The 19,983-nt window shown below is 45.8% G+C and overlaps 1 protein-coding gene across 1 annotated transcript in view; it reads left to right on the forward strand.

The window, feature by feature from the left end:
- The window catches only part of LOC142198387 (uncharacterized), a 297,722-nt gene that overhangs the window by 192,664 nt on the left and 85,075 nt on the right, over positions 1–19,983 (forward strand). Inside the window, exons 4-6 of the mRNA XM_075269402.1 lie at positions 836–930; positions 6,077–6,185; positions 6,838–9,115. Coding sequence (XP_075125503.1) covers positions 836–930; positions 6,077–6,185; positions 6,838–9,115 — 2,482 coding nt within the window. The remainder of the gene's footprint in view (positions 1–835; positions 931–6,076; positions 6,186–6,837; positions 9,116–19,983) is intronic.

Consider the following 19,983-nt stretch of genomic DNA (forward strand, 5'->3'; position numbering starts at 1 on the left):
CGGAATATCTACATCAGAAACATGTCCAAGACGGGGTCAGTCCGAGAGGTCACAGTCAGATCGGGAAGGAAGCGAATATCCAGTACATGAGCCAAAGTCAGTACTCAAGTATACAGCAAGCGAAGCCATATACAGAGCTCAGGAAGCTAATGGGTAAGCAGTAATTAATAGCAGGCACATGGGGGGCAGGAAACAGACTTTACATCTCCCTCCTCCGCTGCTGGTAGGTTCAGCATCTCCGAGCCCTGACTAGCTGCAGAGTCACTGAAGGCTGCACGTGTCTGTATGGAAATCTTATAGTGCCATTAGTGAGAAGAAACATACTGAGGATCCCAACACACGTGTCGTGGATCAGATAATTTTTGGTTCCACACACAAATTTTCTGCTCAAATGTGCACAGATATATAAAGTATATACTGATAGGGTGAGATCCCTCCATCCTGGAGCTGCAGGGCCTTTATATCCTGTATCTTTATATTTCAGGGACTTAGGAGTTGCCTTAACTCGGGTAAGTCTCCTGTAGGAGCTGCTGGGGAGGTCGGGGATCCCCCTTATTGCTGCCCCTGATGATTGATGAGATCTTCATCTTATGTCAGAGTGTCTTCCCCTGCTGAGAATGGATTCTCCCAAGGATGGCGCGAAGGCGGAGTCTATTGGTGACCAGCAGCTCCAGGCCTGGGGGTGGGGTCTATGTGAGGTGGACTGGATTATCTTGGGGTGTAGCAGAAAGTTGTTTTTTAGGGTCACCCCATAAGTAACCCCAGAAGTGTCTGATGTATAGACAGATCTCCAGCAGCTCATGTATTTCGTCACTGTGTGTTTGTGTCTCCACAGATGGATCCAGTAGAAGAAATCCCCCCGAGAGATGTCCCCTGAGTCCTCTGTATTCCCAGGACTGCCCGGAGGAGAATGTCCCAGACAGTCAGCAGGTAGATGGCGCTGTTAAGTCCTGGGGTACATCTATATAGGGGGTGGAGCTCCTGCACTCATACATGTACCAAACAGTCAGCAGGTAGATGGCGCTGCTGAGTCCTGGGGTACATCTATATAGGGGGTGGAGCTCGCCGCTCCTGTACTCATACATGTACCAGACAGTCAGCAGGTAGATGGCGCTACTGAGTCCTGGGGTACATCTATATAGGGGGTGGAGCTCCTGTACTCATACATGTACCAGACAGTCAGCAGGTAGATGGCGCTGCTGAGTCCTGGGGTACATCTATATAGGGGGTGGAGCTCCTGTACTCATACATGTACCAGACAGTCAGCAGGTAGATGGTGCTGCTGAGTCCTGGGGTACATCTATATAGGGGGTGGAGCTCCTGTACTCATACATGTACCAGACAGTCAGCAGGTAGATGGCGCTGCTGAGTCCTGGGGTACATCTATATAGGGGGTGGAGCTCCTGTACTCATACATGTACCAGACAGTCAGCAGGTAGATGGCGCTGCTGAGTCCTGGGGTACATCTATATAGGGGGTGGAGCTCCTGTACTCATACATGTACCAGACAGTCAGCAGGTAGATGGCGCTGCTGAGTCCTGGGGTACATCTATATAGGGGGTGGAGCTCACCGCTCCTGTACTCATACATGTACCAGACAGTCAGCAGGTAGATGGCGCTGCTGAGTCCTGGGGTACATCTATATAGGGGGTGGAGCTCGCCGCTCCTGCACTCATACATGTACCAGACAGTCAGCAGGTAGATGGCGCTGCTGAGTCCTGGGGTACATCTATATAGGGGGTGGAGCTCCTGCAATCATACATGTACCAGACAGTCAGCAGGTAGATGGCGCTGCTGAGTCCTGGGGTACATCTATATAGGGGGTGGAGCTCGCCGCTCCTGCACTCATACATGTACCAGACAGTCAGCAGGTAGATGGCGCTGCTGAGTCCTGGAGTACATCTATATAGGGGGTGCAGCTCGCCGCTCCTGTACTCATACATGTACCAGACAGTCAGCAGGTAGATGGCGCTGCTGAGTCCTGGGGCACATCTATATAGGGGGTGGAGCTCCTGCACTCATACATGTACCAGACAGTCAGCAGGTAGATGGCACTGCTGAGTCCTGGGGTACATCTATATAGGGGGTGGAGCTCCTGCACTCATACATGTACCAGACAGTCAGCAGGTAGATGGCGCTGCTGAGTCCTGGGGTACATCTATATAGGGGGTGGAGCTCACCGCTCCTGCACTCATACATGTACCAGAAAGTCAGCAGGTAGATGGCGCTGCTGAGTCCTGGGGTACATCTATATAGGGGGTGGAGCTCGTCGCTCCTGTTCTCATACATGTACCAGACAGTCAGCAGGTAGATGGCGCTGCTGAGTTCTGGGGTACATCTATATAGGGGGTGGAGCTCGCCGCTCCTGCACTCATACATGTACCAGACAGTCAGCAGGTAGATGGCGCTGCTGAGTCCTGGGGTACATCTATATAGGGGGTGGAGCTCCTGCACTCATACATGTACCAGACAGTCAGCAGGTAGATGGCGCTGCTGAGTCCTGGGGTACATCTATATAGGGGGTGGAGCTCCTGCACTCATACATGTACCAGACAGTCAGCAGGTAGATGGCGCTGCTGAGTCCTGGGGTACATCTATATAGGGGGTGGAGCTCACAGCTCCTGCACTCATACATGTACCAGAAAGTCAGCAGGTAGATGGCGCTGCTGAGTCCTGGGGTACATCTATATAGGGGGTGGAGCTCACAGCTCCTGCACTCATACATGTACCAGACAGTCAGCAGGTAGATGGCGCTGCTGAGTCCTGGGGTACATCTATATAGGGGGTGGAGCTCGCCCCTCCTGCACTCATACATGTACCAGACAGTCAGCAGGTAGATGGCGCTGCTGAGTCCTGGGGTACATCTATATAGGGGGTGGAGCTCCTGTACTCATACATGTACCAGACAGTCAGCAGGTAGATGGCGCTGCTGAGTCCTGGGGTACATCTATATAGGGGGTGGAGCTCCTGTACTCATACATGTACCAGACAGTCAGCAGGTAGATGGCGCTGCTGAGTCCTGGGGTACATCTATATAGGGGGTGGAGCTCCTGTACTCATACATGTACCAGACAGTCAGCAGGTAGATGGCGCTGCTGAGTCCTGGGGTACATCTATATAGGGGGTGGAGCTCACCGCTCCTGTACTCATACATGTACCAGACAGTCAGCAGGTAGATGGCGCTGCTGAGTCCTGGGGTACATCTATATAGGGGGCCGAGCTCGCCGCTCCTGCACTCATACATGTACCAGACAGTCAGCAGGTAGATGGCGCTGCTGAGTCCTGGGGTACATCTATATAGGGGGTGGAGCTCCTGCAATCATACATGTACCAGACAGTCAGCAGGTAGATGGCGCTGCTGAGTCCTGGGGTACATCTATATAGGGGGTGGAGCTCGCCGCTCCTGCACTCATACATGTACCAGACAGTCAGCAGGTAGATGGCGCTGCTGAGTCCTGGAGTACATCTATATAGGGGGTGCAGCTCGCCGCTCCTGTACTCATACATGTACCAGACAGTCAGCAGGTAGATGGCACTGCTGAGTCCTGGGGTACATCTATATAGGGGGTGGAGCTCCTGCACTCATACATGTACCAGACAGTCAGCAGGTAGATGGCGCTGCTGAGTCCTGGGGTACATCTATATAGGGGGTGGAGCTCACAGCTCCTGCACTCATACATGTACCAGAAAGTCAGCAGGTAGATGGCGCTGCTGAGTCCTGGGGTACATCTATATAGGGGGTGGAGCTCACAGCTCCTGTACTCATACATGTCCCAGACAGTCAGCAGGTAGATGGCGCTATAGGCCTCCCCTCACTGCATTGTCGTATAGTAATGGATAAGGATATAACTATAATGTAGTCGTGTCTCGCGCAGGCTGTAGAACAGGCTCTCACTTGCAGAATACTGTCACTTATACTTACATGATTCAGCGATACATCGGTATCAGTAGTAGTAGAAATCTCTCATGAGACATTCCCCTTCTCAGCATGTTATAGCTATATACTTCATACAGACACGTGTGCTTTAAGCAGTTCGCTATGGGCAGACTCTTCTGAGAATAATCCTGGGGTAAAGTAGTAAACTTTGTTCTCTAGCTGAAGAGCCTGGAATGACCCCGGTAGGAAGGCCCATGGTTTGGGGATACTGGATAGTACCCAGCTCTTCCTGGTACCCCTGGTGGCGGTGGGTACTGGCATAATAATGAGGAGATAGAGTAGTGACTAATACTAAACCCCTCAATCAGACAACAGACATTACTAACCAGTAGTTATATGTGGCTGTTTATGTGAAAAGGGCCCACATTGTCGATATGGAGTTCTTGGTATCATTGTAACGGTTATGGTGTAACATTGTCCGAAACAGCAAAAAATTTTTTATTGAAAGCACAATTGACATATTTTTAAATAAAATTTTTGCATAAAACAAAATTGTGATTTTTTTTACCCAAATATGTTTTGGACTATTTTCTCTATAATTAGTATCGACGATCTGGGCCCTTTTCACGTAAACAGCCACATATCATAAATACAAACCGCACTGAAACATCTATTACTGAGATAAAACACCCCACAAAAACAAACAAGAATAAAACAAACCCCCTACACAGGTATTGTCACTTCTCCTTTGTCCAGAACCTTCTCCTCTCACACAGTAAATCATTTGTTGCAGGCTTATATCAGGTGGTAGAGGTTACTAAAGGTCATTGACCGGTGAACTATAGTAACCCTTAGTGGCGCATCTCAGGGACTGTGTGTTGGAATGCAGGGACTCCTTTAGCGACTGAAGGAGTTCATGCACTTGTAATAAAGGGTCTCTCCGCAGTAGTGACCTACCTGTCCCATGGGGCCGAACCAGTCACAGGATCACCTACTGAAGGCAAACATGGCGGATGTTTCATCTTCTTACAGTCTCACCAAATCCTGACCATAAAGTGACAGAACCCAAGTGAATGTTGTTTCTTCCCTGTTTAGGGTGAAGATCTGATGGATATTAAGGTTGAGGTTAAAGAAGAAGCAGAAGAGGAGACGGATTACTGGACTGATCAGCAGTGTAAGGAGCGGAGACTTTCTCCTCTAGATACTACTACTCCACAAGACTGCCCGGAGGAGAATGTCCCAGATAATCAGCAGGTAGATGGCGCTGAAGTCTTCCCTTCACTGTTCTGTCTTGAGGAAAGATAAGTTTCCTTAGCAGAGAGTGCTAGTAGTACCAGCCTGTTGCCGTTCTTGTTCCCAAAGATTAGTTGTATACAGGACAGTACCCAGATCTTCCTAGTTCCCCTGGTGGTGGTTGTCACTGATATAATACTATGGAGTTAGACTATTTAGTAACTAATACTAATCCCACCAATCACACAGCAGGAATTAGGCAGTTATGATACTCCCCTCGCCTGAGTCCAAATCTTCCGCCTCTCGCGCAGTAAATGAGTCAGTGACAGCTCATTTGCTGAATTACATCAGAGTGCACTTGGGAGTCGCAGCCTAGTAAGTATGACCACCAGTAACCCTTCCTAATGCAGGGACTCCTTCATGTCAGGACCCACAGCCATGTCCCCTTTCTTAGTGCAATGATCACTTCCATCACTGTGGAGGCGGCACTGATTGCTGAGGGCTGCAATGATGAATACATGTTCCCTGGGCATAGTGTGGGAACAAGGGGGACATTATATTTTAGAGGGTGCGGAGGGTCATTACACAGAGTGTATAAGGGCTACTTGTGGTCATCAGGTGAAGGCCATGTGTAACCCTTTCTAGAACAGGAACATATGGAGGGATGTGCACATAATACCGCCAGATCCAGACAGCAGGTAGAAGCCGCTAAATTCTCATCAAAACCTGACCGAACTGAAGTGACTTTTACATTATTTCTTCTCTGTTCAGGCTGAAGATCTGATGGATATTAAGGCTGAGGTTAAAGAAGAAGCAGAAGAGGAGACGGATTCCTGGACTGATCAGCAGTGTAAGGAGCGGAGACTTTCTCCTCTAGATACTACTACTCCCATCATCTCCTCATCACATGGCAATCTATCCCTTCACTGTGTGTTTCCTACAGATGGAGCCATTGCCAGAAATCAGGGAGAAGATGTGACTGATATTAAAGCGGAGGCTGAAGAAGAGAGGATGAGGGGCCATCACCTGTGTAAGAGGGAAGTGGAGGAGGAGATTCCAGGAGGTGTTACCACAGGTACGGAGTCATGAATGGAGAAGGAGAAGTCACAGGTTTCTTCAGGTCGGTTCCCCCTTAGAGCTCCAGTCCAGTAACTCTCCTCGTTCCTCATACCTGATAAGCAGGGGAGCAGCCCCGAGGGGTGAGGAGCTCATCTAATGTTTGGCGTCTTACAGGGAGTCCGCCTGTTACTGGTAATAATGCTGCTGCTTATTCTGGACTTTCTCTCTGAGAAGCAGAGGATATTCTATGTCCAGCCGGAATGATCTCCGTGTGTCTGTCACTGAGGATACAGCAGAAGCTGTACTGTACTCTACTCCACATGACTGAGTGAAAGGACTTGCACCGACCTACAATGTCTGAGCAGCCAGGGAGGCCAAGGAAACTTTTTTTTTTTTTTTTTTTTTTGTACCAATACTTGTTTCCTTTTACTTATTGCCATTTGTATTGATGCACAACCCTGTTATCTGGAATCTGTTTGGTGTTTCTCCCCGGAGGCAGCGGACGTCCAGGCATCAATACAACAGTCTCCTTACCGAGTGACAGTGATGTAGTGATGTATACATGATATCTTATTGCCTGATTCACACCCTATGCAAATCATAGAACATGCAAATTAAATTTGTGCTAAAATCAGTAAGAATCATAAAATCTATTTTTACTCCTACAGAAAATCCCAGTGCGATCTCTGAGGAAAACGTCATGTTATCAGTAAGTGATAAAGGAGAAGATGAAGATATGATGGAGCGCTCCTCAGGAGAAAACCTCATTACCCCTCATGTACATCCAGGACCTCACAGTACAGATCCATCATATAATCCCCTGAATCATGAGGAACCTTCTGACCAACCACAGATTGTTACCACAAGTACTGGGCAGGAAGAGAGGAAAGGGTTTCAGTGTGAGGAATGTGGAAAAGACTTCATAAATAGTATAGGTCTTACAACACACAGAAGAATTCACACAGGAGAGAAGCCATATTCATGTTCAGAATGTGGGAAATGTTTTACTCAGAAATCAAGTCTCGTTAAACATAAGGGAAGTCACACAGGAGAGAAGCCATATTCATGTTCAGAATGTGGGAAATGTTTTACTCAGAAATCAAGTCTCGTTAAACATAAGAGAATTCACACAGGAGAGAAGCTATATTCATGCTCAGAATGTGGAAAATGTTTTACTACAAAAAGAAATCTTGTTGTACATGAGAGAATTCACACAAGGGAGACGTCATATTCATGTTCAGAATGTGGGAAATGTTTTACTTTGAAAAGAAGTCTTGTTATACATGAGAGACTTCACACAGGAGAGAAGCCATATTCATGTTCAGAATGTGGGAAATGTTTTACTACGAAAGGAACTCTTGTTAAGCATGAGAGACTTCACACAGGAGAGAAGCCTTATGCATGTTCAGAATGTGGGAAATGTTTTACTACGAAAGGAAATCTTGTTGAACATGAGAGACTTCACACAGGGGAGACGTCATATTCATGTTCAGAATGTGGGAAATGTTTTACTATGAAAAGAAGTCTTGTTATACATGAGAGACTTCACACAGGGGAGAAGCCATATTCATGTTCAGAATGTGGGAAATGTTTTACTACGAAAGGAAATCTTGTTATACATGAGAGACTTCACACAGGAGAGAAGCTATATTCATGTTCAGAATGTGGGAAATGTTTTACTACGAAAGGAAATCTTGTTGAACATAAGAGACTTCACACAGGGGAGAAGCCATATTCATGTTCAGAATGTGGGAAATGTTTTACTACGAAAAGAAATCTTGTTGAACATGAGAGACTTCACACAGGGGAGAAGCCATATTCATGTTCAGAATGTGGGAAATGTTTTACTTCGAAAGGAAGTCTTGTTAAGCATGAGAGACGTCACACAGGAGAGAAGCAATATTCATGTTCAGAATGTGGGAAATGTTTTACAGATAGAACTGATCTTGTTATACATCAGAGAATTCACACAGGAGAGAAGCCATATTCATGTTCAGAATGTGGGAAATGTTTTACTACGAAAGGAACTCTTGTTAAGCATGAGAGACTTCACACAGGAGAGAAGCCTTATGCATGTTCAGAATGTGGGAAATGTTTTACTACGAAAGGAAATCTTGTTGCACATGAGAGACTTCACACAGGGGAGAAGCCATATTCATGTTCAGAATGTGGGAAATGTTTTACTACGAAAGGAACTCTTTTTAAGCATGAGAGACTTCACACAGGAGAGAAGCCTTATGCATGTTCAGAATGTGGGAAATGTTTTACTACGAAAGGAAATCTTGTTGAACATGAGAGACTTCACACAGGGGAGAAGCCACATTCATGTTCAGAATGTGGGAAATGTTTTACTACGAAAGGAACTCTTGTTGAGCATGTGAGACTTCACACAGGAGAGAAGCCTTATGCATGTTCAGAATGTGGGAAATGTTTTACTACGAAAGGAAAACTTGTTGAACATGAGAGACTTCACACAGGGGAGAAGCCATATTCATGTTCAGAATGTGGGAAATGTTTTACTACGAAAATAAATCTTGTTGAACATGAGAGACTTCACACAGGGGAGAAGCCATATTCATGTTCAGAATGTGGGAAATGTTTTACTACGAAAAGAAATCTTGTTAAGCATGAGAGAAGTCACACAGGAGAGAAGCCTTATTCATGTTCGGAATGTGGAAAGTGTTTTACAGATAAATCCAATCTAATTAGTCATGAGAGAATTCACACTGGAAAGAAGCCATATTCATGTTCAGAATGTGGGAAATGTTTTACTTCGAAAGGAAGTCTTGTTATACATGAGAGACGTCACACAGGAGAGAAGCCATATTCATGTTCAGAATGTGGGAAATGTTTTACTTCGAAAGGAAGTCTTGTTATACATGAGAAACTTCACACAGGAGAGAAGCCATATTCATGTCCGGAATGTGGAAAGTGTTTTACAGATAAATCCAATCTTATTAGACATGAGAGAAGTCACACAGGAGAGAATAATCTTGTTACCTGTGACGGAATACAGTAAAGGGAGTAGCCATTTTGATGTTCTGTAGGTGGAAAATACCCGGCACTGCCTTTTGGTCTCGGTGACACAGCTCATGTTTTTATAAGACGCTGGCATTTTTTCCCATAGTATTTTGCATTTCCTTTTAGTATTTGTAGCCTAAACGTTGCAGCCAATCTGGAAGCCGCGCAGATCTTTCCATTATACTTCTCTCTGTTTATGCTCCACTCCCACTTGCATGGCTTCCTCCAGTGAAACAACCACTAAGTTGTAGAGAAGTGGAAGCAAGTGATTGCACCCAACTGACTAACCACAGAGAGACATCCATCCAAGGAGGAAGTCCCCCCGCTAGCTCTTTATTACAACTAGCCAGACCCTACGGGAAAGAAGCCACCAGCTCTTTATCAAGGAAGAAAAGACCACCCTGAAGGAGAGGCTCAGCCCGGGTCCTCATATACAACCCCGAAGGGCCTTGGGATAATGTCACAATACGAAGCCATGAGCAGTGGGAGTACCAGGCCACTCGAAGTCAGATGAGGAAGAAACTGAATTGGCCCAAGTGCTGCAGTAGGAGTGGTCATATCATTTCTGATCGTCTCAACACCCAATATGCTAATTGTGCTCCATACTGTCAGGCGGTGTCTGCTCAAGTCCAGCACTACCGACCTGACTGACTGGTAAAACTAACACCACCAATGGCTCAGGAGTGGGGGGAGTTAGAGAAAAACTACACCTATGCCAGAACCAGATGCCGAGCACCTACTGAAGGATGCAGAGAGCCGGATAGAGGTGGTGATGGGTCCTCTTTACAAACCCCAAGAGTCAACGTGTGTGATCATGTGAGAGGCCAAGTGGAAAGCCACGGAGGTGAACAGGGAACGACCCGGAGACCCCCGACAGGATAGCGGGTATGGAGGTGCTTATATAGAGGGCAGCAGGGTGAGAAGGTATTACAGTAATCAGACTGACCCGGAGACCCCCGACAGGATAGCGGGTATGGAGGAGCTTATATAGAGGGCAGCAGGGTGAGAAGGTATTACAGTAATCAGACTGACCTGGAGACCCCCGACAGGATAGTGGGTATGGAGGTGCTTATATAGAGGGCAGCAGGGTGAGAAGGTATTACAGTAATCAGACTGACCCGGAGACCCCCGACAGGATAGCGGGTATGGAGGTGCTTATATAGAGGGCAGCAGGGTGAGAAGGTATTACAGTAATCAGACTGACCCGGAGACCCCCGACAGGATAGCGGGTATGGAGGTACTTATATATAGGGCAGCAGGGTGAGAAGGTATTACAGTAATCAGACTGACCCGGAGACCCCCGACAGGATAGCGGGTATGGAGGTGCTTATATAGAGGGCAGCAGGGTGAGAAGGTATTACAGTAATCAGACCGACCCGGAGACCCCCGACAGGATAGCGGGTATGGAGGAGCTTATATAGAGGGCAGCAGGGTGAGAAGGTATTACAGTAATCAGACTGACCCGGAGACCCCCGACAGGATAGCGGGTATGGAGGAGCTTATATAGAGGGCAGCAGGGTGAGAAGGTGTTACAGTAATCAGACTGACCCGGAGACCCCCGACAGGATAGCGGGTATGGAGGTGCTTATATAGAGGGCAGCAGGGTGAGAAGGTATTACAGTAATCAGATTGACCCGGAGACCCCCGACAGGATAGCGGGTATGGAGGAGCTTATATAGAGGGCAGTAGGGTGAGAAGGTAATACAGTAATCAGACCGACCCGGAGACCCCCGACAGGATAGTGGGTATGGAGGTGCTTATATAGAGGGCAGCAGGGTGAGAAGGTATTACAGTAATCAGACCGACCCGAAGACCCCCGACAGGATAGCGGGTATGGAGGAGCTTATATAGAGGGCAGCAGGGTGAGAAGGTATTACAGTAATCAGACCGACCCGGAGACCCCCGACAGGATAGCGGGTATGGAGGTGCTTATATAGAGGGCAGCAGGGTGAGAAGGGCGACCCAGAGAGTAACCATAATAACCATTTATTCTACATGGCGAATGCTATAAAGAGGAAACGTCGTTACAAGAGGCAGAAACCAAACCTGAGATTACAGAATTACTTGTTATTTATTCCCCCAACAAACATCCAATCGAGTTTTTCGATACATTAAATGACGCAGCTCAATATAGTCCTAGAAATATAGAGGGAATTCTGCAAAACTAATGTAGTATCATAGTGTAAATGTCAATGTATATAATGTAGAGTGTATATAGGCAATGTATATAATGTACAGCGTATATAGGACAATGTATATAATGTACAGCGTATATAGGACAATGTATATAATGTAGAGCGTATATAGGACAGTGTATATAATGTACAGCGTATATAGGACAATGTATATAATGTAGAGCGTATATAGGACAATGTATATAATGTACAGCGTATATAGGACAATGTATATAATGTACAGCATATATAGGACAGTGTATATAATGTACAGCGTATATAGGACAGTGTTTATAATGTACAGCGTATATAGGACAGTGTATATAATGTAGAGCGTATATAGTACAGTGTATATAATGTACAGCGTATATAGGACAGTGTGTATAATGTAGAGCGTATATAGGACAGTGTATATAGGACAATGTATATAATGTACAGCGTATATAGGACAATGTATATAATGTACAGCGTATATAGGACAATGTATATAATGTACAGTGTATATAGGACAGTGTATATAGGACAGTGTATATAGGACAGTGTATATAGGACAGTGTATATAGGACAGTGTATATAATGTACAGCGTATATAGGACAGTGTATATAGGACAGTGTATATAGGACAGTGTATATAGGACAGTGTATATAGGACTGCAGAGAGTAGACGACACCTTTGGATGGAAATTCACTATTGCTTCAAATTCTAAATTCAGATTGGAATAATTTTTCCCTGTTACAATACAAATAAGTGATAAGGAAACAATCTGACTCCGGAATGTAATCAGTCTATTGTTCGCCTCCTCCGAGCCCGTCAGCGATCTGTGCAGAACCTTCATGAATCCTCCTGCAGCTGAACTTGGCGCAGTTATACTCCTGAGAGATGATTCGGCTGCCATAGGAAAGCTCTCCCTCTCCGGTGTGTCCCGGCCCGTCCTGGCTGTGGGAACGTTGGACACTTTATATAGTGTTTAGTTCTAGACTATATATAATAGCAGCACAGCCGTCCTCCACTGATGATGTCACATACAACAGTCATGGCACCAGCACATTGCTTTTGGGACATGTTCTTTTCTCTTGCCTGAGGTCTGCTTGGTCTTGTGGATAATCCCCCGACCTCGCTCTCCTGATACTAAATATTGTTTATGTTCCTGGTCCGGGGGGTCCTGGATGTAAAAATCCCCCAAAATGCATTTATATGACGAGACAACAAATGTTATTCTATTCCTCACATGTAACTTGTGTATTACGGGATGTGACGCTTTATTGTTTTATCTTATTCGGAGTTCTGAATCTTCACTTTTGTGGCAATTCACTTTTAATTTTTTTGTATATTTTTGTGGGGTGTTTTTCCTGTAATTTTGTTTATTGTGGGTTTTTTTTTACATTTTTGGACTTTGTTCTTTGCAAGTTATTGCAGTTTAATGTCTGGAATTTTATTATAATTTTTATTTTGCGACATATAGGCAAATAAAGATCCCCTCCCCCCAGAGGCGTAAATACATCCACGAGGCTACAAACCCTCTTTGGTAACGATCCATTCAGCTCTCACAGTGCATGTGAAAATTGTGACATAACGCTCTTCTCTGGCTCACTGATAGGAAACAGAGGGGACCTGTTAATGGTAAATATTCAGACTGGGCCACAAGGGTCAGTATTAGGTCCTCTCTTGTTTAATATCTTTATTAATGACCTGGTAGAGGGTTTACAAACAGGGGGTCCATATTACAGAGCAGGGGGTCCATATTACAGAGCAGGGGGTCCATATTACAGAGCAGGGGGTCCATATTACAGAGCAGGGGTCCATATTACAGAGCAGGGGGTCCATATTACAGAGCAGGGGGTCCATATTACAGAGCAGGGGTCCATATTACAGAGCAGGGGTCCATATTACAGAGCAGGGCGTCCATATTACACAGCAGGGCGTCCATATTACAGAGCAGGGGGTCCATATTACAGAGCAGGGGGTCCATATTACAGAGCAGGGGTCCATATTACAGAGCAGGGGGTCCATATTACAGAGCAGGGTGTCCATATTACAGAGCAGGACGTCCATATTACAGAGCAGGGGGTCCATATTACAGAGCAGGGTGTCCATATTACAGAGCAGGACGTCCATATTACAGAGCAGGGTGTCCATATTACAGAGCAGGACGTCCATATTACAGAGCAGGGGGTCCATATTACAGAGCAGGGCGTCCATATTACAGAGCAGGGCGTCCATATTACAGAGCAGGGGGTCCATATTACAGAGCAGGGGGTCCATATTACAGAGCAGGGTGTTCATATTACAGAGCAGGGACTCCATATTACACAGCAGGGGGTCCATATTACAGAGCAGAGGGTCCATATTACAGAGCAGGGGGTTCATATTACAGAGCAGGGGGTCCATATTTGCAGATGATACTAAACTTTGTAGGGTAATCATCAATGAGGAGGATAGTAGAATATTACAGGGGGATCTAAGGAAACTGGAAGCATGGGGGGGCGGAGACTTGGCAAATTAAGTTTAATGTTTACAAATGTAAGGTAATGCACTTTGGGCGACGTAATAAAATGTCTGACTAGGGGGGCATGGCTTAACCATTGAGGTGAACAGACGTGCTCCTTAGGAGCACCACCAACACCGGTGCAAAATCTTTATCCATCGGCCTCTCCGGAGCCACTATTCCATAGACCTCGCTCCGAGGAACTTCCCCCAGTCTCAGTACGCTATATTTCGGAGCTTTTGGGCAACATCCTGCAGTAGAAGCGACGAGACCCTGCGGCTTACCATCCCTGTCTCAGCCGCCCGCCATCCTGCCGCACACGCCGGAACGGCTAACCTTCCCGATTGTCTCCGCTCGCTTGCCCAGAGGGATCCACTTACCTGAAGAGCTCTCAGCTTCATCTCTCCATCTGCGGACGTCCCCGGGTATTCCGCCCTGAGGCATCTTCTGGCAGGCTGCAACCAAGTACTTCCCCGCCGGGGCCTACTTCCGGTGAGGCCCCTCCACCACGCTGTCGCCCCCTGCACCTCCTCCTTCCGGCAACTAGTGGCTGTGCTGCGGCTCTGTTTCCCATCCAAACCTGACTGCATTAGAGGCCACAGGCTCCTGCTTGAACCAAGCTAAGTACATCAGCCCTCTCTCTCCTACCTGTCTTACTCCTCCTTGTCCCTCCCATCCTCCATCGTTCCATCCACGTAGCTGAAAACTGACTGGCCCAGGTAGTAGAGTGCTGAGCATCTACACAGACACCAGGGAAGCTCCTCATACTACCGGGTCCTCCTACTGGATTCCCCCCCCTTCCTGAATCAGGGGATGAGTCCCCAGATATGGACACTGACTAAACACTTCTAACCCAAGGCTTCTTGAAGGAGGCCTTATCTCATGCGCTAGTACCTGTTCTCTCTGAAATTGCGGAGCTTCGTGCTGATATGAAAGCCTTAGGAAAGAGAGTTGACACCCTAGAATCAAAACAGGCAAAAACACAGAAAGTTACCTCTGCCTTGACCCACAAATTAGACTCTCACTCTGAGCATTTCAATAAAACATATCTTCTTCTCGAAGAACTTGAAAACAGGAATAGGCGTAGGAATGTGCGTATTAGGGGCCTGCCTGAAAAGTTCACCTCCGAGTCACTACAGGAAATAACCTGCTCAATCTTCAAATTGTTGTGGTCATAATCGACTATATCTTGGATCAATCAGTCAGTTCAAATTAATGAGCATGTTTAAATTGCTATTAATGACACAGACACTGAATTTCCGTATCAAACCAGCCATGCTTAGCCCCCTCAGGTCAGCTTTGCACTGCTCAAGTTTATTGAAAGTTCACACACTTATCCAACAAAGAAAGGAGGGGTTAATGCATCCTTTGGCATTCCTGAGTGTTGTCCATCTCTCATTGGCTTCAGACCTCTGACATCCAGCTGGGCACCGCCTCCTCTGACCTAAAGAATTCCACCACGAGGCATGGCAAACAGGACATAAGCTCCATCTTGGATTCAAAGTCCTTTGTCTCAAACTGTCAGCACTCAGTAGCAAGGGAAAAAATAGTATTTGCAACATATAACATACAATATAAAGTATAAGAATTTTGATTCATGTTCTCAGACTTGACAAAATCACTACTTGGAGAGGAGAGGGCTGGGAAGATTGAACTTGAAAGAGTCCACAGAGCGATCAGACCGAGACCAGAGAATGGAGAACCCCCTAGGGATGTGATATGTGGCCTTCTCTCCTCCACACACACCTCTGAGATCCTGAGAGCGGCCAGAGATAAAAAAAGATTTATCACATGATGGCGCGCAGCTACAGATATTCCAAGACTTAGCTCCTGCCACACTACAAAAACGTCGCATAATGCGCCCATTGTTGGAGGTGTTGAAGGCACACAATATCCAATACGCCTGGCTGTTTCCATTTGGATTGTCAGTCATCAAAAATGGCAGAAGATATAACATCTTCACACCCAAGGACTTAGGCCACATCTGGGAGGCACTAGATATCCCACCTGTACATGTCCCCTCATGGTTGCCACTACCAGGAGACTCTGACATAGGCCAGCCCCAGGGCTCTGTAGACCCGCCCCGGACTCCTGGCCGCTTCAGGTCCCCAGGGCTAAGAAACATCATATGCGTTTGCCAGATTCTGATCAGTGAGACTGTACTTCCATGTAGTACCTTTCTCGTTCTTCTGGAGACAACTATGGCTTGATGTCTATTCATCTTATACTCCGTTTTCATTATCGTTACCTATTTGTTTTTGTTCTCCACCAGTATTCCCTTGTTTTGGTGATAGTTTTAGGACGCTAGTAAGGACTCAGTACTCTATCCGAGTCCCTGACTTCTTAAGGACTACATACGCCCTCGTTTAGAGATGGTCTGACGGTTCTAGATGGTTTTATTGCTTATTATTTTATTATCATTTGCCTTCCTCCCCTGTAGTGGTTTACCACTGCTTATAGTTCTGAGAGCACCATGTGTTTTCGCTTCTCTTACTATGGTGTGGATGCGTTAGCGTCCTTCTCTTGCTTATTCGTAACTAACCCTTACTGTATTTTAGAGTACTTTGTTTCCGAATTGCACAGACTGTTTATTACTTACTGTTGCATTGATTAGACTCCTCGTTACAGATAGCTTATTACATTGTATTATTACTTGTTTTTCTCTCTCCTTGCCACTTCTTCTCCCCTCTTTTACCTCACCCTAGACGTGCTCCAAGTCTCACTTCATCTCTTCAATCAAAATGACTGTTGCATCCCCCTCTGCGGAGGCCCAACTCCAATGTGTAACGCTTAATGTTAATGGTCTTAACTCACCAAACAAAAGACATTATGTCTTTCACATGCTTCGCAAGTGGAAGACGGATATCGCATTTCTTCAAGAGACGCATTTTAAAGGGCTGAAAATACCCAAGCTCCCAGGAAAGTCCTTTTCTCAGTGCTTTCATAGCACCCACCCTACCTCGGCATCGAAAGGAGTGTCAATACTAATGGGAGCAAATGTTCCTTTCATATGTAAGACACATTATGCAGATCCGGATGGTCGAGCGATATTCGTTAAGGTTTGATTGCGTCAATCTCTTATACTTTTGCTTCCCTGTACGCTCCAAACAAGAACCAAACATCTTGGCTGGTAAAGACATTGCAATCTCTAAGCCTTCTCACCGAAGGACAGTTAATAATTAGAGGCGATCTTAACGTGGCTGTGAATCATCTCCTAGACTCTTCTACCTCTAAAGCCCTGCTTTCTCAACGGTCCATAAGTGCGATCCATCGAGCCCTACATGACTTGAACGTGACTGACGCCTGGTGTTCCCATCATCCTAACACTAGAGACTACACCTTTTATTCCTCTACAGCGAGATCCTACCATCGGTTAGACTACCTTCTCATTACCAAAGACCTACTTCCCCTGTCTTCTGACGCTAGAATCGGCTCTATCACAGTGTCCGACCACTCGCCTGTATCGCACTCCCTCCAACTCCGGAAGGTCCCGAAAGGACAATTCATCTTTATGTCCGTTTTGTTGACGACATCTTTATCTTGTGGTCAGGATCGAATGAGGAATTTTTCAACTTTGTTGAATATCTTAATCAAAATCATTTAAATATGAAGTTTACTGCAAAAATCGATGATAACTCCTTAGAGTTTTTGGATGTGCTGGTTAGAAAAACAAAAGAAGGCTTTTCGACAGAGGTTTTTAGAAAACCAACAGCCACGAACGCTTTATTCCATCATAATAGTTATCATGCACAATCAGTTAAGAACTCAATTCCCTATAGCCAGTTTGTAAGATTAAGAAGGATTAATAGTGATTTTGTGACCTTTGAAAAACAAGCAGAGAGTCTGAAGAAACGTTTAATAAACCGCGGTTACCCTAAATCAAATATAGAGAAAGCTTCTGAAAGATCAAAGCAATTGGATAGAACTGAACTTTAACAGGACAAGAGCGAGAAAAGGAAAAATAAAAGTGATAACAGATTCAGTTTCACCTTTGGTTTTAGCCCATTGGCTAATGAAATAAAATCTGCAATTTTTCGGAATTGGAGCATAATAGAGTCAGATAGTGTTTTAGCACTAAGAGCACTTAGACGATGTAAAACAATGAAAGACATCTTGGTGTCTGGTAGTTTGTCTGAAAATAAAAATAAAAAACGGAACTGGCTCGAGTATGAACGGCCACAAGGCAATTTTTCATGTAATAATTGCAATTTCTGTCGGTTTAATCTAAAAAAGAATTGGTTAGAAATGGGAACAATTGAACATAAAGTTACGCAATTCCTCAATTGTAGATCTCAACTCATAGTATACGTCATTTTCTGCCCATGCGGCTTTTATTATATTGGAAAGACTATTGGCCCTTTGTTTGTGCGGTTCGGTGAGCATGTAAGGTCTATACAGACAGGGAAGGGCTGCTCACGTCTTATTACGCATATATGGGAAACACACAGTCCTGATGCTAGCTGTTTAAGCTTTGCAGGGATAGAACAAGTTGAACTAGCGGTTAGAGGAGGAGACCGTAATAGGTTACTTTTACAACGTGAAGCAAGATGGATAATTCGGACCGAAGCCATGGGCCCAGTAGGCTTAAATGATAAAGTTGACATGAGTATCTTTCTGTGATTTAGAAATTGATTGTTGAGATTATTTCTCTCCATGTACATTTAGATTAGTGGGATTATACAAGAAAATAGCAGCATCTTTCTACTTAAAGGGGTATTCCCATCTGGACAATCATATTCTAAAACAAAGTACAGGGCAATACATACACTTTCACAAATAACTTCAATTAAAAAAAGTGTACCATTTTCTAGCAATGTTCTCCAGTACAGCAAGGCTTCCCACTTAGAAAAGCGACCGTTGCCCAGTGTGCACAGAGGTGGTCGCGCTTGCCTAATCAGCATCGCAGCTATGAAGTGTCTCACTGCCTTCACCTACATAGACAGCACGGGTACGCGCATTCTTCACGCATGCGCAGACAATACCCGCCCGTCCAAGTCAATCTCAATGGGGGATGTCTCATTGAGCGGCGGCGGCGTGAATGCCGGTTGTAGCTATTGTCGAGGAGAGGGGAAGCTATGCTAATTACCTCCCCCATCTCCGTAGCAGCGCTGGTGCTGCTGTTCGTTCCGGTGGCAGAAGTGGTGGACGGAGCTTGTCGAGGCTTCTGGCGGCTGCGCCGGAGAGCCTCACTTCATGGCCACTGCAGCCGACTGAACGCTGTGCGTGTGCACAGTAAAGCCGGGATGAGTTGGGAGAGTGAACTCCTGCAGCATATGCAGAGCGGGCATCTCCCAGCTCATCCTACAGCAGCCAGAACTGTGGATAAAACAGCAGAGGCAGCAGCCGGCGTACCAAGATAACTCACGGCAGAATCAGCGCTCATAAAAAAAAAGAGCCTCCCATTCATTTCAATGTATTCTGCGCGGAAGACGGAACCCATTGAAATCAATGGGTGAAATCAATGGGAGTCATTTTTATGAACGCTGATTCTGCCAGCACCAGTTTACTACGTGTGAATGCCCCCATAGTACGGTCCAGATCTGGAGCATGCGCAGTTGCTCCATGGTTTTCTACATCACACGATATCTGAGCGAGTACCTCAGACAGCTGTTTGTCAAAGCATAGACAGCGTTTATATAGCGTTTATCTTACATATATTTCTTTTACCTGGCAATTATTGTTGTCATTGTAAGTATAATGTTTACTCATATAAAAATGTCATAACAAGTTGTGTCCCATGCATAACAAAATTGACACTTCCATATAGTTTCCCACACTAAGGCTAGGGCCCCATTGGATGAAACCACAGCGCTTTACGCTGCGGGAACAACCGCAGTGTGAACGTATTGCGGCTCTTCCTGCAGCGCTTTGAACAGAACGTTCAGTTTTCCTCCACGGACTTTCTGTAACAATTATATCTAGGGGACTGCCATCGGTGTTTCCGTAGATATAATTGACATGCTGCGATTTTCAAAACTGCGACAGTTTTCGAAATCGCAGTGTGTCCGTGATGCGATTTGTTCTGTAAAGTGGGCATGGGATTCGCATCCACTCTGTAAGTACTGTAAAACACTGCGGCCAAATTGCGGCGTTTCTGGCCCGTGGGGCCCCGGCCTTATACTATTCCTCATTA

The sequence above is a fragment of the Leptodactylus fuscus genome, chromosome 3 (genome assembly GCF_031893055.1).
Source record: "Leptodactylus fuscus isolate aLepFus1 chromosome 3, aLepFus1.hap2, whole genome shotgun sequence".
NCBI classification, from domain to species: Eukaryota; Metazoa; Chordata; class Amphibia; order Anura; family Leptodactylidae; genus Leptodactylus; species Leptodactylus fuscus.